Source organism: Sebastes fasciatus, chromosome 2 (genome assembly GCF_043250625.1).
Source record: "Sebastes fasciatus isolate fSebFas1 chromosome 2, fSebFas1.pri, whole genome shotgun sequence".
Classification (NCBI taxonomy): domain Eukaryota; kingdom Metazoa; phylum Chordata; class Actinopteri; order Perciformes; family Sebastidae; genus Sebastes; species Sebastes fasciatus.
The window spans coordinates 25,683,040-25,702,832 of NC_133796.1; the positions used below are offsets into that span (position 1 = coordinate 25,683,040).

At 38.0% G+C, this 19,793-nt stretch overlaps 5 protein-coding genes across 5 annotated transcripts in view; 2 read left to right on the plus strand and 3 right to left on the minus strand.

Annotated features, from left to right (window-relative positions):
* The window catches only part of slc22a31 (solute carrier family 22 member 31), a 284,522-nt gene that overhangs the window by 154,081 nt on the left and 110,648 nt on the right, over positions 1-19,793 (plus strand). The gene's annotated exons all lie outside the window — the stretch shown is intronic.
* Positions 1-19,793, minus strand: part of ist1 (IST1 factor associated with ESCRT-III) — a 102,326-nt gene that overhangs the window by 8,103 nt on the left and 74,430 nt on the right. The gene's annotated exons all lie outside the window — the stretch shown is intronic.
* On the minus strand, positions 929-7,569 carry mphosph10 (M-phase phosphoprotein 10 (U3 small nucleolar ribonucleoprotein)). The gene is made up of 11 exons (XM_074615626.1): positions 7,452-7,569; positions 5,860-6,505; positions 5,584-5,768; positions 5,336-5,492; positions 4,666-4,807; positions 4,414-4,481; positions 4,165-4,302; positions 3,971-4,078; positions 2,799-2,906; positions 2,478-2,708; positions 929-1,279 (listed from the first exon to the last, which is right to left on the minus strand). The coding sequence occupies exons 1-11, from the start codon at positions 7,538-7,540 to the stop codon at positions 1,130-1,132; spliced, it is 2,022 nt and encodes a 673-aa protein (XP_074471727.1). The 5' UTR covers positions 7,541-7,569; the 3' UTR covers positions 929-1,129.
* mcee (methylmalonyl CoA epimerase) lies at positions 7,536-13,866 on the plus strand. Its single transcript, XM_074615818.1, has 3 exons — positions 7,536-7,661; positions 8,955-9,295; positions 10,826-13,866. The coding sequence occupies exons 1-3, from the start codon at positions 7,634-7,636 to the stop codon at positions 10,976-10,978; spliced, it is 522 nt and encodes a 173-aa protein (XP_074471919.1). The 5' UTR covers positions 7,536-7,633; the 3' UTR covers positions 10,979-13,866.
* Positions 13,397-18,964, minus strand: LOC141756228 (ferritin, heavy subunit). The gene is made up of 5 exons (XM_074615804.1): positions 18,621-18,964; positions 17,091-17,196; positions 15,811-15,957; positions 15,374-15,499; positions 13,397-13,866 (listed from the first exon to the last, which is right to left on the minus strand). Exons 2-5 carry the CDS (start codon positions 17,190-17,192, stop codon positions 13,708-13,710), a joined length of 534 nt encoding a protein of 177 aa, XP_074471905.1. The 5' UTR covers positions 17,193-17,196; positions 18,621-18,964; the 3' UTR covers positions 13,397-13,707.

The following is a 19,793-nucleotide window of genomic DNA, read 5'->3' on the forward strand; positions in this document are numbered from 1 at the left end:
TGTGTTTTGTATATTATGCTATGTATTTATTTTGCATTTGTTTTATGTTGTGGCGTCTGAAACTTTAATGTATGTTTAAATGCTGCTGTCTTGGCCAGGTCTCTCTTGCAAAAGAGATTCTTAATCTCAATGAGTACTACCTGGTTAAATAAAGGTTAAATAAAATAAAAAATAATTGAATATGCCTGTATATGTTCTTAATATGCCTTGTACAAAGTATTTCTTATATATGTACATTCATACTTCCTGATATGTATATGTTCTTAATATGCCTTGTTCAAAGTATTTCCTTTTATAATTGTAATATAACTTATTATTTTTAATGGAGCTTCCCAGCAAAAAGCATTTCACACGATTGTACTTGTAATACCGGCGTGACAATAAACATCTTGAATCTTGAATCTTGAATACTTCAGAGTGTAATTTTGCACAAGGTGGTCCTAGGGATGCACCGATTCGACTTTTTCAGTCTCGATACCTGGGCTTTGGGTATCGGCCGATACCGAGTACAGGTCTGATACCAGTGTTTAATAAATAAGCTGTATATCTCACTGTGTAGAAGTGACTGGGATCCTTCTGTTATGTGTAAGGATGGAAACATCAGGCCTTACTTTAACATTGCTTTCCTAACTTTTTAACAAAAGGTAATGTAAATATATAGATATAAATTTACTGAATTGTTATTTATCATTAAAATAATAAATTGTGCACCAGCAACTTTGTAAAAAATCTACAAAATTAACAGGAATTACAATTCAAGTGAATTCAAGTAAATTAGCAAGCAGTATAAAGACTAGTTAGCAGAGGTGGAAAGTAACTTGTGTATATTCCTAATTTTCTAATGAGAAAAAAACATACCATTAGGGTTATGAACAATTTCACACAAACACTGTACATTCATCTTTCCACAAAGGAAAGTGCTCTGATATTTTCATTTGAATGAACATTTATTATTTGTTGAAAATGCTCTACTCATTGTCAAACAAAACACAAACAATCTGAGCAGTTGATTTATTTTAATGAAAATGGAAACATTTAAAAAGGACTTTCAGATTTAATATGTTGCAGTTTTCTCATAAAAAAGAATCTGTACAATAAAATGATCTTCCACAACAAACCATCACAGTTGTTACAACTTGAGTTTGCTGACAGAAACCTCTTTGTGCTTCTTCTTCTTTGAAGACTGGTCCTTTGCACTTTTGATCTGACTCTTAACCTGGTCCTGCAGCTCAGAGAAGAAGGCCTGAGAGGACCGCAGAGCCTTGTCCTTCCCCTCGTCCTGAAACAGAGGAACACTGTTAGTTTGATCACCTCAGGGACACACACACAGTTTTATTCATTATCTAGGAATTAATGTAATGGTTATTTTGGCATGAAAAGGTGTGACGTGGCTGTGTCGCGGAAGCAGACATAATGTAAAAGTACTCAGTCACATGTAAAAGTCCTGCATTCAAATAAAAGTACAGAAGCATTTCTAGCAAATTTTACTTAAAGGTGCAGTGTGTAGGACCTGGCAACATCTAGCTGTGAGGTTGATGCAACCAACTGAAATTTCTCCCGTGTGCCAAGCGTGTAGGAGAACTACGGTGGCTGACTCGAAAATGTGAATGGCTTTCTTTAGAGCCAGTGTTTGGTTTGTCTGTTCTGGGCTACTGTAGAAACATGGCGACCAGCTCTGAGAAGAGGACCCGCTCCGTATGTAGATATAAACTGCTCATTCTAAGGTAACGAATGAGCAGTTGGTGATTATAGACTAAAGAAAACATACTTAGAAATATTATCTTCCATTTCTGCCAATAGATCCCCTTAAATACTACAAACTCTTCCTCGTTGTGTGTCAAAAGTTAAAATATTTGTTATGCAGCTAAATGGCTCCCCTCAGTGGTATATTACTACATGTAAGATTATGTGATTACTATTACCGTGCTTGAACGTGTAAACAACATTTTAATGTTATAGCTGGTTGAGAGGCAGCTAATTGTAATTATTCTATATACTTTTGGGTAGTTTGATCTGTAACAAATCTTCATATTTTATAATGTTCACTAGTTTTGTGTGCAAAATTTTTCATCACTAAAGTAATTAGTGACTATGGCTGTCAAATGAAATGTAGAGAATTAGAAGTATAAAGTGGCATGAAATGGAAATGCTCAAGTAAAGTACAGGTACCTCAAAAACGTATTAGTGTACAGTACTTGAGTAAATGTACGTTTCACCACTGGATTCTGTCTGCCCAGTTTTTCATCATGATTATGTGAATAAAATCCACAGATTGGGATTTGGTCCACTTAACTATTTGGGGTACAGTCAGTGTTCATATCATCTCAGTTGTCTTTCTTCAGTTTAAATCTTCTAAATCTGAATGTGAACTGAGAAGTTTGAAAAGGCTAATACTGATTTCCTACTCTGACAAATGCAGGCGCTGAATGCAAACTGATCTGAGCAATGCGAGAAAGAACACGAGAGAAAACACTCACCTTGAGTATCGTGGCTTTGCCTCCTTTTGTGAGTTTCTTCAGGTTTTCTGTGACTTCAGCCTTTGACGGCTTTCTGTTCTCCCCAGCTTTACTGGCCTCTTTGAGTTTCTGTCTCTTTTCTTTCTCCTTGATCTTTATACGCTTCACCGTCTTCTTGTGTCGTCTGTCGCGCTTCTTGTCTGTTGTCGTCTTCTCCGTATCGCCCAGAATATCTCCTGCTTTGTTCTTCTCCTTTGGTTAGAGGAGAGTATTGTTAGACACGCTGTGTGACTAAATATACCGAGATCAAAGTAAATGTTTGAAAATGAATTGATGACAAACCTTGACTTCTTCTGGTGCGAGCAGCGTAGCATCACTAGCGCTGACTGGAGCCACCTCCTCCATAGCGATGGATGGCAGGTTAGACACCACTTTGACCTCAGGAACGGGCTGTGGACAAAGGGCAACATGAATGTGGGTTTCAATAACTGCACTGGCTTGCTGCCCTTTACAGTCAGATATGTTTATTTCTATTCCATTTTATGCATTGGTGTTACATTAGACCTTCAGTGCCTCATCCTCTGAACACCCTAGGGTGGCGACTGGAACACACAAGCTGCAAGAAATAAGATAACTGCCCCACTGAACTAGTTAACTGTTGTTGTATCACATAAGTGATCTTTTCCCATTCGCTATTCAACTTGCTACTTCAGGCTGCGGCAGACAGTACACGTTGTCTCTCATTTGTTCATGAAACTCTTCATATTCATTTTAAGTTAATGACATGGCTGGATAGCTAGCTAGCCTTGTTGTTAAAAATAGCCTACTGTCAAATTATATTATATACTGTTTTTCAACTGTACGCAATGTTATTGATTTTGAATCTTGCAAGCATAATGTTAGTTTTCTGGCTCGTATCTGAGCCAAAGGGTTCTATGAGCTGAGCGGACTAGAAATACTAAACCTCGAGGTGTCCATAATCAGGAATTGATGGACTTCGCAGAGGCAATCTAATTCCTGATAATGGACACCTCATCGGGCATTATCCCTTACGTATTATGCCTCAAAACTTTTTAATGCATTAAGAATCACAGATTAAAATGATGATATCACTAACCGGAGTTAGATCTAGGGTAAAAATCGGACACAATAGGGGTTTTGCTAAATAGGCCTGTGATTGCTGACACACTAAGTTCTACAACATTACTATTTTATATTTACTTGTGTTTATATTTAAACCCTATACTTTAACTGAACTATTTTATGCCTTAGATTATCATTTTGCTTTTACTTTTACTTGTGTGATTTCCCTTTTTATATGTACATATTTTATGAGCATTTTTGAAAGATCCTGAGGCCTAAGATTTTTATTTCCAATGACTGCTTTGCTGGAATTGACAAAAGACAAATAAAGAACCTTGAAACTTTCAGATGCTTTCAAAAGGACAGTCAATCTCAATATTTTAAGCATATTTAACGACTTTCAATCGGTGCCGTCAGGCGGCAAAACTTACTGGTTTAGGAGTGAAGTGGAAGTTGGAGAGAGCATCCAACTTTAGGAAGAGTGTGTCCATAAGCTTTTGAATTTCTACATGGGAAGGGTTCTCCGTCTCTGTCTTTTGCTGAAATCAGAAAAATATACAATGAGAATGGATGCAGCACAGGTTCGTGTGTGTAAGCAGCAGTTTAAACAAGATAAAAGTCAAACCTGATTCTGCTTGAGGTATTCTTGCTCATAGATTTCTGCCAGGCTCTGTTTGCTCTTCTCATGGTCCAACGTTAGCCTCTTCTTGTACTCAAACACCTCCTCTTTGGGTTTCTCCTTGCGGACCACATCATCAAACGCCTAACAGAAACACATGTCAAATGCACTGGGTTATAGTCAGGCAACCACAAAAAAAAAAAACAGCTCATATTTTTTTCAGACAATATAAAGAAACAATTTATTGTGACTAACCTGATCTTTAATTCTCTGTTTGATGATGTCTTCAAGCTGTAGTGTGGTTTCCTCTGTGATACTAGGGGCTAAAAGAGAAAAGAGAAAATCTTGTTATCTGATTTGAAATAGCACACAGAAAGAAATTCTAAACATTTTAATAACCTTGATTAAACAACATACACACATCCCCAGTCTGAATCAGTATATAAATAACATACAGTCATCTGCCAACATGAGAATGCAAAACACAAAAGCACAGGAGTCACTCACCCATCCTGGACGTCTGCTCAAACTCCACGTGTTCCTCCAGCATGCTGTTCTCTGGACGAGTCTGTGCCGTCACCTCTCCGGACAACTGCCAGGGCTTCTCTCCTAGAGCTGCTTTCTCCAACTCCTCGATCTTCTCTGACATCTGCAGGTTAGATAGAATAATAATCGCCATTAGCGGGCATTCAGACTGAAATCAGCCCTGTGCTAAAACAACGCAAGCGGTCGCGTTGATGTGGGTGTGTTGCCTCAGGTACTAGTGTGACATAAAACACAATCCAGGACGTCCAGTTTGAGGAACAGGTCTGTTAATTTGAAGGATTATCAAGCCCAAGACATGCACCTGTTTACGTTTATCTGATAGCATTTAACATGTCGGTCTCATGTCTGAATAATTATGCAAAAGTCACGACGGCAATCTTACTAGATCAGACCTAGTAACATTTCCGTATCACCGCCAACTCAGCAGTACTGTCTGAATTGAATGCCGCCAGATTAACGTAAAGGTTACAGCAGAGAGAGAGAAAGAAATGTACGTCTTGCACTGTCCTATAAGACCGCTATGCCCTGAAAATCACAAGTTGCGATAATGTGTTAAAGAAATTATTGGCGTTAAAACAAATTTGCGTAAATGGGTTATTATCGCATTAACTTTGACAGCCCTACTGATTACCTTTTCTTGCCGTTTCTCAAATGATGACTTTGATTCAGACTTTGCTGAGCTTTGAGTTTTTCCTCCAAAAATGTCCGCCATGTCCTCTCCCTCGCTGTCTTCATCTCCTAAGAGGTTAAAGGTCACTTTCTTATGAGATGCTTTGGGCTCCTCATCCCTGGCAAAGAAGACACAAACATGCTGTTATCAACTATACGTGCTTTTTCCACATATAATTCTATGCATTACATAATTTTAATCACACTTACTCATCGACACCCTCCTCTTCACCATCATCATCATCATCTTCCTCGTCATCTACTTCCTCTCCACCTTCTTCCCGGCTTTCATCCATGCTGTCGTCCTCGCCATCTGACTGGTCATCTGCTTTAGCTGGTTCACCATCCACAGCATCAAAGAAGTCCTTGTACTTGAGATTCCTTGAGCTCCTCACCTAAAAATATAAACAATAATCCGTACATTTCCTCTATTCTGCACCATCAGGACACAACAGAATATGTGAGACCAAGTGATAAAATACATACAGTGATTTTCTTTTGCTTTTTGGTAGAAAGTATTTGATCCAAGTCGAGATCGTCGTCCTCATCGGAGGGCAGGTCCTGAAAATAGTCAAGCTCATTTTCGTTCGCATCCTCCTTTCCCTCTCGCTTGTCCATATCATCGAGAAACGACTCCATCTCTGACAGTTTGAAGAACGTATCATCAACCTCAGAGGGAACCACCTTCGTTTTGGAGCCTTTCCTTCCAATCTCCTTCTTCTGTTTCTCTCGCTTCTCCAGAGCATCCACATCAAAATCTAAATCAGAGTCCTCATCTGTGCCACCCTCTGCACCATCCTCAGCCTCCACAGCCATTTTCTTTGACTGTCTGGGTGGTTCCTCCTGCTCTTCTTCAACATTTTCATCATCAGTCTCTTCTTCTTCCTCCTCCTCCTCTACCAGCACCGTTAATGTCTCATCTGACAAAGCCTCATCAGCTGCATTCTTAAAGTGTTTCAGTACGGCGTTGTTCTGTAGCTCCAGCTCCTGCCAGATCTGCTCTTCATCAAAGTTTTCCACCACCAGCTGAGCCAAGGGGCTGCCTTTATAATCTGCAGGCTCCTGAGCTTTGTGGAGGTCATACAGGGTCTTAGTGAGAGAGGTAAAGTCTGCCGCCACTCCATCTTGAAGGCTGAAAAAGAGGAAACACACAACCCATGAAGCAGGATGAAAGTCTGGTGTATGTCTTTTTTTGTGTTTTTATGTTGAATGATTTGTTTAGACCAGCTGTATCTACTAATGACATTGATTGAGAGACAATTGTGGCTTTCCAACAATTTATACAGACCAACGAGACAGTCAAACGCCCGAAATTATTTTGCTTTCTGGCAGTCCTGTGTTTTACTAATTAAATCTATTGGAGTTCAGGCACACAGACATTTTGCAGTGTGTTTTCAAGAGTCTCACCCTACATTACACTGCTGGGTTATCTATAAGGTTTTGTAACAAATGTAGTGAATACATTAAAAAAATATGACTCCTGACATCCTGCATCTTAAAAACAAAAGTTTTGTTTCTCTTTGGTTACACTATAACAGCAGCTGATTGCCTTGCAATATACTGTATCATGTATGACAATCACATCACCCTTATGGTCATGTGCAGCATTTGGTTTTATTGTACTGATTGTTTCTTTCACATTTCTAAACACAACTGTGTTAGATGAAGTTGGGTCAGCTCTGTCCACGTCAGTCAAACATATGGGCACTCAGTGAAGTTAAAATGTAGTGAACTAACAGAAAGGAGGTGTGGATGCAGGCTAATTATTCTTCCTGTTTGTTGCAGTCCCCACTGATAGAGAATACATGATGGTTTCTACACAAGACATCAGTCTAAAGACATGTAGTTACAATAACACGGAATAGTTGCTACAAAACAGCCACGTAGTATACAACAAATGTCCTCTCAAGACTTCCTTAAAGTGTCCAAGAGGGTGACAACACGGTGCTAACGCTAGAAGAGCATGCAGTTAGCTTTAGCTAGCTGTTAGCTTTAGCTCAAACTCTTCTCTTCACACATAATCAACATTTAATTATTATTTCCAACAACACAAACACACAGACAACAACAACACTTGCCTCAGATAGCTCTCCGGCTGTGCTGTGTTGGCATTTATTGTCTTTACACACTCCTCCAGCACGCTCCAGATATCTCCACTACTAGCCATCGTTTCTCCCACATGTGACGGTCTGGTGTCACAGGTAAACAGGCTCACCGAGAAACACTTCCGGTGCTGTTTTTTTGGTTCCGGCATTGAAACATGGCGTCCGCCGCGCTGAAGGTTGCAGGTTGGTTTATGTCAACAAATATTTAACTACCAGACGCGTTACTTTTATGAGTATGGTGGTGGTCCTCTGATTTATTGTATAATCTCAAATAAGGCTGCAGCGGTGTTGTATATTAGCTGCGTTACACAAAGTTACTGTCCATATGTTAACGTTACATATGGTGGTTTTGTCCTGCTGCAGAGTTACATGCAAAAGCGTCCGTATTTCTTTTATCTGAATACATGCAAAGATAACTTCAGTCCAGTCTTATATTCACCAATGTGCAGATGTTTTCGTCAACTCAGATTTGAAATGGAAAAAAAACTGAACTATCCTGAGACCCTTACACTTAAAGGTCCCATATTATAAAAAAGTGAGATTTTCATGTTTTTTATTATTATAAAGCAGGTTTAAGTGCTGTATAAATACTGTGAAAGTATCGAAACACTCAATCCACAGGGAAATACACACAGCCCGTATTCAGAAACTCTGCACTTGAAACAAGCTGTCAGGATTTCTGCCCATTCGTGATGTCACAAATATACAATATTTAGACCCTTTACACAGATTTAAACGTAAACATTCTAAATGTGTCCCAGTTTATTTCCTGGTTGCAGTGTATGTGAATGTCATCAGCTGACAGGAAGTACACATGGACCAAAGCTGTCGCCTAGCAACGCAATTCCGTTGCAATTCCGTCACAATTCCGTCGAAATGCGCTAAAACGGAGCATTTCAGACAGAGGGTAAATACAGGTATATTCAGACAGACATTATGAGGAAAATAAAGTTTTTTTTTAACATTACAGCATGTAAACATGTTTTAGTAGAAACCCAAAATACAAGTATGATCCTGAAAATGAGCATGATATGGGACCTTTAACATCTTGATGAATGCCATAACAGGTAGCTGTAATTTTGCATTAACTTAACTCATAAATGGAGTGTTGGATTTGTGTTTTAACCTACTACTGTTTGTGTATCAGTCATTAAATGCATGATATGCAGCCAAACATAGTTCAAACCCGCAGACCTTTATTTTGAAATTTAGTGGAGTTTCCAAAGAGATATCAGATATCAGGCTGAGTTTGTGAAATGTTTGTAAAATGATGCACAATACATCTAGAATATTTCTATTTGATGGAGTGGTGCAGCCACAAAAAAACATGTCTTGGGTTCACTCTTTTAACATCACACATCTTAATTGAACTTGTTGGATACTGTATATACTGTCGGACAGTGTGTGGAGTAAGACTCGAATGTTCCAACATAATAGACACAACTAATCTCTCTATATTTTAATGTGTTCATTCAGTGGCAGGTCTTTCTAGATGTTCTCGTCTCACCCTCCTGAGGGCACATTCAACGACAGCACCGCTCCATCAGGGCGTCCCTGGAGCACTCTGGAAGCTGGGGAGGCTGAACCATATCGCCATCGCCGTCCCTGACATGGAGAAGGCCACGGCTCTGTATCGGGACGTGCTGGGGGCCACAGTGAGTGACAAGGTGCCCCTGCCCGAGCACGGCGTCTACACAGTGTTTGTGGAGCTGGGCAACACTAAGCTGGAGCTGCTGCATCCTCTGGGGGAGAAGAGCCCGATCGCTGGCTTCTTACAGAAGAACAAGTCTGGAGGGATGCACCACATTTGTATTGAGGTGAGAGACTCAGCAGACAGTTCATCAGGTACACCTGGTCAATATTGTGCAGGACTTTAACCCTCCCTTTGATAAGCTTGATTAGAAAGTTCTCACTTTAGCAGAATAGGCACACCTGATAACATTTATATAGTCTCTGTTCCCTTTATGTGTGGAAGTGAGCCAGTATGCTCAATATGGCTTTTTCACAGCAGACATTTTGACTAATCACACTTGGAAAAGCACATGCGTTACATTATTGATGGCTTCAAGGGATGGAGAGTGTGCAGGATTCTTTGGTTTTCTTCTTTTTTGCCATTAACACACATTGACAGGCAATTGATATTGCAAAACAAAATCACTTAGAGAGTGACAAGCTTCACTTGACATACTCGCACATATAGATGAAATAACACTGTGCAGAGGTAGAACACCTCTACCTCTGCAGCCTACATCTAAACAATAAAGCACAGGATTCCTCACTAAGGTAATCAATAACTGATGTCAACCTCCTTATACAAATAGTCAGCTTTAGTTGTAGCTGGGCAGTCATGTGATCCATCATGTAAACATGTTTGACTTTTTGTATCTGTTGAACAGCTGTGGGAGAAGTTATTTTTCTTGCAACCATCAACAAAACGATTTTCTTTTTAAGTCATGAGTTTTTGATCATATGAACCTTTTACTAAGATTTTATGATGTGCAAGATGTTCTTTTGAAACTACTCCTGTGACGTGTTAAAATGTCTTCCGTGAATAAAGCCAACACCACCAGGGCACTGATGGATCTGACACACCTGAATGGAATGTATCCGTCATTCATTCGTTATATCGTTATAAAATAGCAGCACATTTGTCCAACAGACATCCTGTCCCACTTTATCCCAAAGGGGCTTTTTTGGGTCCGGAGTCTGGTGATACTAAATTCCAGCTTTTACCTTTTAGTATAAGTCTTACCGTACTTTCATACCTGAAGTGTTTGGTGCAGTTTAAGGGGATAACTGTATTTGCGCATTTGGTTCGGTTCTTATTAGGGCTCCTCTGTGTAAGCTAAACCACTATAAGCAATCATTTATTCAATAGCCCAACCGATAGATGAACCAATATTAGCTTGTTACAGTTATATAATCAGCGTATATGTCGACCACCAAGTAACAAGCATTACAGAAACGTCAAAGAACTGTATACAGTAGTCAACAATATTACAGTTTGGCCACCAGAGAGCAGTGACACTTTTAATTTGTGAGCTGTAAAGGCCCGCTCAGTACAAAGAAAGTGGTTAATGTCAAAATACAAATTGTTGTCAGACTTTTTAAACTGTCAAATATCAATATTGGTGTCACTCTAATGTATTCTTATGGCAGTAAAGCTAATTAAAACCAGTGATTGCACATTATAAACATAATTTGAACCTCTACTCCACCAATATAGCAAATACAGTACATTTAATGCATTCCATACTTTACATTAAAGAAGATCAGTTTGATAGAGTGTGTGTGTCAGACTAACCAAAGTTAGAAAAATAATTAACAGTTTTCCTCTTTGGTTGCAGGTAGACGACATTAACGCTGCAATAGCGGACCTGAAAGCAAAGAACATCAGAACTCTGTCAGCGGAGCCTCGGATAGGAGCTCACGGGAAACCGGTGATGTTTCTCCACCCTAAAGACTGTGACGGCGTGCTGGTGGAGCTGGAAGAAGCGTGAACACCCCCGTCTGACGGCAGGGATTGTTGGAGCTGTTAGTTCACATTTATATATTCCACAGAGTCACTATGATAACAAATGTTGATTTTTGTAATATAGTTCTTTATAGCACTTAGGTTTTGATCTTCTCATTTCAGAAATGTGCCTCAAAGTTGTTCTTCCAGTTCTGTTCTTGACTTTCTTGTTGTGTTGGGAATTAATTATATTATAGTGTGGTGTTCAGTGAATGTTTGCATTTGAGTTTGACTTGTCTTCACTCCACTATCCTACAACACTACAGTAGGATGACTACATACAGTATCCAGCACTGGTGGAAGTAGTACACGGATCTTTTACTTAAGTAAAAGTACCAATATCATGATGTATTAGTACTCCATTACAAGTAAAAGTCATTCATTTCATTCATTTAAAGTCTTACTTAAGTAAAAGTATTATAATCAAAATGTACTTAAAGTATCAATATCAAGAACTTGTTTTGCAAATTATATATTGTTATATTTATATTATATATTATATGAGTGGTTTAGTTCAGTGGTTCCCAACCATCGGGTCATACTCCACAGGGTCACAAAATACATCTGGGGTCGTGAGATGATTAATCGGGTTGAAAAGAAAAAACAAAGTTCTGCTACACAAACTTCTATTAATATTTTGGACTTTTCTCAAATCTTCTCTAATGTTGGAGAATTTGATCTCTTTGGGATTCAAACAGTTATTTAAATGAAACTATTTGAAAAATTTGGGGGCCAAACTAGAGCAGCCACTCATGTCATTTTTAACAAATTGTATTTTATAAACAGATCATGTTTGTTTTTTGTTACTAGTCACTATATCAGTCAAATACATGTAGTGGAGTAAAAAGTACAATATTTCCCTCTGAAATGTAGTGGAGTAAAAGTATAAAGTAGCATAAAATGGAAATACTAAGTAAAGTACACATACCTCAAAATTGGACTTGAGTACTGGAGCATGTCCAGTACATGCTGCAGGAAGAAACTATTTTTAAAAACAGGATAAACAGGAAGGCCATCCAGGCACTCCAAAATGTCAAAAAAGTAGCACCGAGGAAGAGAATACATTAAGAGCCTTCATTGTAGTGGCTAAATAATTTAAAAAGCCAACATGTTTCGACCAGTGTAGGTCTTCGTCAGGGCTTACAAACAAACAGACAAGGCGGATGTGGCCTCACCAATATGGTATTTTTAAAAACATTTTCAATATTTAGGTAGCAGCTCCGGCTGATGAATTCACTTTAAGTACTTAAAAATGTGACATTATGTCAAAAGTAAGTATTTTGTTTAATGTAATTTCAATACAGAATTTGTGATGTTTGGGAATTTTTTAACCATAACATGACTGGTACAATTTATTTTTACATGATCTACAACTACAACAATTTTTTTTTTAATATATTTTATGTATTTTTAACTTATGGGCCAAGTTTCCAAATGGGATGGCACAAGTTTTGACTACAACAAATATAAAAAATATAAATATATTGAAAACTTGTGTATTTTAGGTGAAACAAGTCCAGAGTATGTTTAGGAGTGCAGCACAGTAAAGTTGGCCAAAAATCCAAAATCAGACACTTTTTCTTGGCATGCAGTGTACACAGTGCATATAAAAATGTGTGTTGTTTTTCCTTCATTAAAGTTGATTGTTAACATGTCTTTTTTAAAACGATACCTCTAGATCACCACTAGAGGAAGTGGCACTAGTTCCAGAGAAACAGACGTCAGTGATTACAAAACCATGGTGACACACGTCTACGCAAAACCTTTCATTTACACTTCCTGTAAAAAGTTTGAGTTGGAAATACCCTGATTACTTGACTTTTTATGTGCCCTCTAGATGGCCCAAACAATAAACATACTGTAACTTGAAAAACTAGTCTTTGTAACAGTTAGAAATACTCTGGCACAAGAGAAACAAGTGGCAATTTGCTAATGCCTTGAGACATGAACTTCAGGTGGTAATAACTTGCTTTACGTCAAGCTACTTATTTTGGATTTTTGGTGTATATTTTCTAGAGACCACAGGCTCTGAGGAAAACAGTAATTATGTTCTTCACATGCAGATAAACATTGTGATTATTTTCTCGATTACCAGTCTCCCTCAACGACCAAAACGTTTCAGTGTCCATTACTTTAAATACAATGCCAATAGCCAGATCTTTAAAAACATGTCATTTGCAAAGATATAAAAACAGACCAGACAACAGAGGTTTCATAGAGGAGTCACTTTGCTCACTTGAGGGAACGTTTACTAAAGGTGCCAGCTGTCTGCCTAGTTCTGTTTTCTCTGGTAATGGAAGTGAAACAGATCATTACACCTGCTTTTACTGTATTTCAGATACAGAGCTCAATTTAAACAGTCTTCTGTTTTTAACACCGGGACAACATTAAAACATGAGACTCATCAGAATCCAGAGGGTTTGTTTTATTTGGTCTGATTAACAGCTTTTGGCATAAAACACAGCAAATACATCGTAATGACGTAGGCATAGCTGACAGCATAGAGAAGTGCAAGATACAAGAGTGGGCTTTGAATGGAATAGCTCAGTTAGTGAAGTCAATGTAAAGTGGAGAATAACCACATGGAGTAATTAATATAAGAGCTTTAAATGACTAGCCTGTACCATGCAGATGGCATCATATGTGGAATACATTTGAAGGCAAGATCCAAATATACATATATAGAAAGCTTTAGGAAATATGATGTGGACGGATTTAGCTGCTTTCTTTGCCCAGGGTGTGTTTGTCGAACAGGTACTCGGCCATGCCGTTCTTAGGAGCTCCCATGCGGCGCAGGTTGGTCACCCAGTCAGCAAGTTCTTTGATGGACTTCACCTGCTCGTCCAGGTAGTGCGTCTCGATGAAATCACACATCTGAAAGAAAGAGAGGTAAATCAAATTAAAGCTGAAACACACACTCACTGAACTGAACTGAAAGAATTTAATGAGCAAAGATTACACACGAGTCAAATTGGCACTTTTGATGATTCTATTCTGATGGTTCGATCAGTTAGTGTTGTTTTGCAACCGCTTAGTGAGTTATAGCTCTGTCAAATCCACTAGATTTGAACTTGTACTGAATATTAAAGCTGCAACGATTAAACGACTAGTTGTCAACTATCAACAACTATCTAACAACTAACTAGTCAACTATTTTTATAATCGATTAATCGGTTTGAGTAATTTCTCAAGGAAAAAATGTCAAAATTCTCTGATTCCAGCTGCTTAAATGTGACTATTTTCTGGTTTCTTTACTCCTCTATGACAGTAGACTGAATATCTTTGAGTTGTGGACAAAACAAGACATTTGAGGACGTTATCTTGGGCTTTGGGAAACACTGATCGTCATTTTTCACCATTTTATGACATTTTATAGACCAAACAGCTAATCGATTAATCAAGGAAATAATCGACAGATTAATCAACAATGAAAATAATCATTAGTTGCAGCCCTACTGAACATTGATTCAAAAAAAAAAAAAGGTCAGCAATCTGCTGCGTAGTAAATTTGCTTTGAGACACCTCAGCTGTACTGTGTCAATGCCATATAGGCCACATCAAAGTCTGGCAGCTGTTTTCACAAAAAAATAAAGGAAACCTGCAGAACTTGCAAAGAGCAAATCTTTCTCTATATTTCTAAAGTGCAGGTGCACAACCGATTTGCATGTCTGAAGTGCTTGTGCTCAGATTAGTATTGCCTTTAACGGTGTGTCTATTTGCACCCGGGTGAGAATAGTCCCACAGCAGCTAGTCGGCTATTTACACCCAGCCAAGTTGAATATGCTATTTAATTTAACAATAGTTAGCTAGCCAAAGGGTTTCTGCCAGAAATCAATTTCTAGCAGAAAGACTTAATAGTAATAGTAGTCGTAGTAGTAGTAATATAAACAGCGTCAAAGTGGATGCAGGGAGAAGGTTGTGGTGGGTGAATGGGTCAAACTCAGGCTTTAGACCCAGGAGAGCGGGGTACTTATTATTTTCCTGGAAGGGGGGGGGTTATTATTATTTTCAGTTTTAAGTCACAGTTTGGTTAGGATTACGTAACAAAACTACTTAGTTAGGTGTAAGAAAAATATACATACAGTATACATAATACATATACAGTATCTAATGTGTGCCCCGGTCGGGTGCAAATGGCATTGTTGGCTACTGACACATATATAATAGTAACAGCATGTGCCATTTTTCAATTCATAAACAGGCTAATACTGTGAGGTATGCAAGAGGTAACTAGATCAGTACCTGGATTACTCATTAAAATTCTTGATAGTTATTTTAATTTTGATAATTTGGGACTAGTGTTCTCTAAAACTAAAAGGTGACACAGAAGTAAAATGTTTCATGGTGCTTTGCAACCGTCAAGCCACAATTCAATACTCACGTGTGGGTCATTGTGCTCAGCGCAGAGCTTGTGCAAGTCCAGCAGTGACTGGTTCACGCTCTTCTCAAGCTGCAGGGCACATTCAAGGGCCTCGACTCCACTGCCCCACTCATCCCTCTCTGGCTTCTGCAACATAAAGCAGGTCAGGAAAACACCGGTGAGACACTTATTAATGAGAGGTGGGAGGCCAACGACCCGACCCAGACAACAAGTCGTCTGATTCGTTCAGAGTCGGTTTGCAGTTTAACGTTCAATGGGTTGAGTTTGCGTGTCAGTGAAAGATAAGCGGCGCAGCCCACTCACACCCTTTGTATCTTTGTGGCCATATGTCGCCCTCCAAACGTGCGCTATACGATATACGATAGCCTAGAACAGCACATCTCACACCCAGTGCTTAAGTTAAAACACCCTGGATCAAATATGAGCTCATTCGGTACCTTGACATCTTGAAGGAAGATCCTTCCCCCCCTCTGGTTCTGTAGTTTCATCAGCTTCTCAGCGTGCTCGCGCTCCTCGTGTGACTGACTGAGGAAAAACTTGGCAAAGTTGTTCAATGCCTGGTCATCCCGGTCAAAGAAGTATCCCTGTGAGGAGGAAAGAGGGGAATGTCGGTGTTCAGGTGAAGCAAATAAAGTCCTGAAATGTGGCGGAAACGTAACACACAAATAACATAGCTGCCAAGATAATTACACACAGCTAAAACTAGCTGCGCATGCAGAGTTTAATAAGCTATAGTTCAGCTATAAAAGAATATCATTGTCCAACAGCAGCTTCCACCTATCATTGTGAAAACAGAGTGACAATGATGTGTTTACGAATGTTTGACACGCAGTCCAATTACAGAATCACAGAATTACAGTGCCTATTAACTGTTAGCACTCTATTGCTTCAGTACTACTACAGTACTACTACTACTACTACTACTAATACTACTACTACTACTGCTGCTGCTATTATTTGAAAGAATGCAAATGTTTATTACTCGTTTTTTCAATCAGTAAAACTGTGTTGGTGATTAATGCAAAATAGTAAGACCACAGAGAGGCATGGCAAATAAAAAAGGAAACTTCTGAAATAAAAATCATCTTCGCTAAACAAACATTTATATGTATTTAACTTACACCTTTTAAATAATTTCAGAAAAATGGAAAAGTAAAGAGAATATTTAAAAAACTAAAATTTCAGAGAAAAAAGTAAATTCCCGCACACACTTGTCACCTCTGCATTGATTTCGGTTTAGTATACATACGGAATAGAAACCCTTTTATAGACACAGCTGTGTGTGGGATCGGTAGGTGAATGCGGTGCTTAGAGTGAAGTGAAGCACATTTTTTAAGGCCAGGCGATGCACTCGCTGCCCCGTCTCTGTACATGAACTTCAACCTTTGTTTTATTACTCAGTCAGACAACATCCATTTCACCTCAGTTCAAACGCAGGCTTTCAAACTGGGACCTAAAAGCTCACTCACATGGTTAACAAGTTAATGTTTAATGAATATGGCTGCTCTGATGGTGGCTTTTATTTATCGTGGCAGTGGGCAGCGTGACTACCATCATCCACCTTTTCAACCCACTCAGATCAGCAGTTACATAACCACAATACAGTCTGGTTAAAGGGAATTAAAATCACTTCTCGATAATAAACTCAGTTCTCCTTATGTCCTCATCTGTTCCACTATTGTCTGAACACTTCTCTATCCCACTATTGGACTCTCACCATTGACAGGTAGACATAGGAGGCATACAGCTCCAGGTTGATCTGCCTGTTGATTGCAGCCTCGCAGTCCTGGTGGAAGTTCTGTCTCACTTGGGAACTCATGATTCTGAAACACAGCAAACAAAATCCTCACTAGACAAACAAACCAGAATCGAAACGATACTTAACAAAACATTTATATTTATTTAATATAAACCTGGCAAATCCTTTCTCAAAAATAGCAGATAATCATTTGAGTTATTTATCATGCAATATTGCGTAACAGTATGTGGTTTGAGCTTCTCAAATGTGAGGTTTTGCTGCTTTCCTCCGTTATATCGTTGTGAATCGGAAATTGGACTGTTAGTCAAGACATTTTAAAACATCACCTTTGGCTATATTGAAGTTTGATGGGCAATTTTAACTGTTTTCGGATATTTTTAACATTAAACAATTAATAAAAAAAATTAAGTGATGGACTGGATCAATTAAATCGATAATGAAAAGACTTTACAGCACTAATCACAATAACTACAAAACCTTATTCTACTATTTCCCTATTATATATATATATACACTTGTCATTTTCTAGTTGATATTGATCACTTTACACTGGACATCAACGCAAATTCAGTGTGAAAAATTATTTTTACTCGGGGAAAAAAACTGTAGATGCACAGCTTTGTATGTATATATTTAATTTAGATATCAAAACTATACATCATGTATCCAAATATATCTAACAATATAATATAATATAATAAATAAACGACAAGTATTACTAGTCGTTTGGGACATAAAAAAAAAAAAAAAATGATTGTGGGCCAATTGATAGGCCCAACACTCATCAGAGATATCATTACATAATTATATAATTATTTACCTCAGTATCACTGGGTTTGGCACATGTTTTGGCAGTTATTCTAATATAAGGGGAAAATATTGTCACAGATATAAAGCCTTACAATTGACAGCTGGTACCAGCTCTAATATATATATATGTTTTTTTTTATTTATTTATTTGCACATATATATAACTGCACAAAATCCAGTCAATGAAAAAAAAAAAGGAAATGTGTCAGGAGAGGTCAAGAAGCCACATGCTTATACAACCCCAGGAGAAAAAAACACAATAACAAAAAAGGAAGAAAGATCTAAACTAACAATTTTAAAAATACAACAAAAGTTAAATAACAACAAGAAGTACACAAAATGTGCAGAAAAAAACCCCTAACCAAAACAGTGGAAAACAATCCAATAAAAACAATGAAATACATACAAAAAACAGTACAAGAGGAAAAAATAAAATGTATCTAAACATATCAAAAGATAATTTTACAGTTGCGCATGAAAGTATGAATGTTGTTTGACATGTCCAGTGTTTGTTTTTACGCATAACGCAGCTGGAGGAGAGCCAACTGCGCAAAAGGCCACACTGAGATAAACAACCATCTCATCTACTGTGAAGCAACATTAAAACCTCTTAACTGCGTCATCTACAGGTAAACAAACACACATGAGGAGACTCAGAGCTTAAAGGTGAAGTCTTACCTTGTGTTTCAGTAGCAGGTCTTCTTGCGAGGAGGTTGAAGAGTATCTCGTTGTTAGCACAACAAACTGTTAGCTGGCTAGCTGGCAGGATAAACGTGCTCTGGATAAACTGAGAGTAGCTGATGTTTTAAAAGTGATTAAAATTAGATTCGGTTGTTATTGATTAATGATTATGATCAAATTGATTTTCGGGTGTCTGAAGACAGTTGAAAGGTTGCCGTTCAAGCACTGTTGAAGCAGGTAACCTTCACTGTCCGCTGACGAGAGAGGATCGACTGATATCTACTAGATGGTACGGTCCGTGACGTCAATTTAATGACTACTAGATGGTACGGCCCGTGACGTCACTGACCGGAATAGGGAGTGGACATGGAGGCTGAGTCACGAGCTGTTCTCTGACCGACCCTCGTGCATTTATACCTTATAATAGTATACTCATTTTCAGGAGTTTTTTTTTTCGCAATGTAGGAAAAGTACATATACGTATTTACGATTTTGTGGTACTTATGTACTTTTTGCTATACACATTGCAATAGGCTACTTTATCAAAAAGTAAGCACAACTACAATTATACCTTTCTGTAGGCATATAAGGCAAGAATAGTTATTTACATTTTTCTTAAGTATATCTCGACCAAGTATACTTAGACTTTTTTAAATACTTGTCAGTATATGCCAAATATATTTAGACTTTTGGGATGTAAATAAATCTGGGATAGTTAATATATTATATTATATTATATGAGTTATTAGAGGAGAAGTGGGAAAGGGGTTGGAAAATATAAGTTTTACTTCTACCTACTTCTTTTCGTACACTATTACTCTTGTTTTGTTTGTTATTATTTTGTATCTGTTTTTATTTATTTTTATGTTTGAAATAAAGTCTTTCATTCATTCATTCACTTTCTTAGACTTTTCTGTATACGTGTCAGTATAAGCCATGTATACTTTGACTTTTCTGTATACTTGTCAGTATAAGCCAAATATACTTAGACTTTTCTGTATACTTGGCTTAACTGACAAGTATACAGAAAAGTCTAAGTATTCTTGGTTTACTCACCACACTTCTATTCAGTGGTGGAAAGTAACTATGTTCATTTACTCAAGTACTATAGGCCTACTTAAGTATAAATTTGAGGCACTTGTAATTTGTTGAGTAATTCCATTTTCTGCT

Coding starts and splice junctions, on each gene's coding strand:
- LOC141756228 (XM_074615804.1), bottom strand. CDS start 17,192: ATGAGTTCCCAAGTGAGACAGAACTTCCACCAGGACTGCGAGGCTGCA. Junction 15,500..15,810: donor TCTTCCTTCAAGATGTCAAG/GTACCGAATGAG, acceptor TTTATGTTGCAG/AAGCCAGAGAGGGATGAGTG. Junction 13,867..15,373: donor CTGAGCACAATGACCCACAC/GTGAGTATTGAA, acceptor TCTTTCTTTCAG/ATGTGTGATTTCATCGAGAC.
- mphosph10 (XM_074615626.1), bottom strand. CDS start 7,540: ATGGCTAGTAGTGGAGATATCTGGAGCGTGCTGGAGGAGTGTGTAAAG. Junction 4,303..4,413: donor AACAGAGAATTAAAGATCAG/GTTAGTCACAAT, acceptor TGTTTCTGTTAG/GCGTTTGATGATGTGGTCCG. Junction 4,079..4,164: donor AATACCTCAAGCAGAATCAG/GTTTGACTTTTA, acceptor TTCTGATTTCAG/CAAAAGACAGAGACGGAGAA.
- mcee (XM_074615818.1), top strand. CDS start 7,634: ATGGCGTCCGCCGCGCTGAAGGTTGCAG. Junction 7,662..8,954: donor CGCCGCGCTGAAGGTTGCAG/GTTGGTTTATGT, acceptor GTGTTCATTCAG/TGGCAGGTCTTTCTAGATGT. Junction 9,296..10,825: donor TGCACCACATTTGTATTGAG/GTGAGAGACTCA, acceptor CTTTGGTTGCAG/GTAGACGACATTAACGCTGC.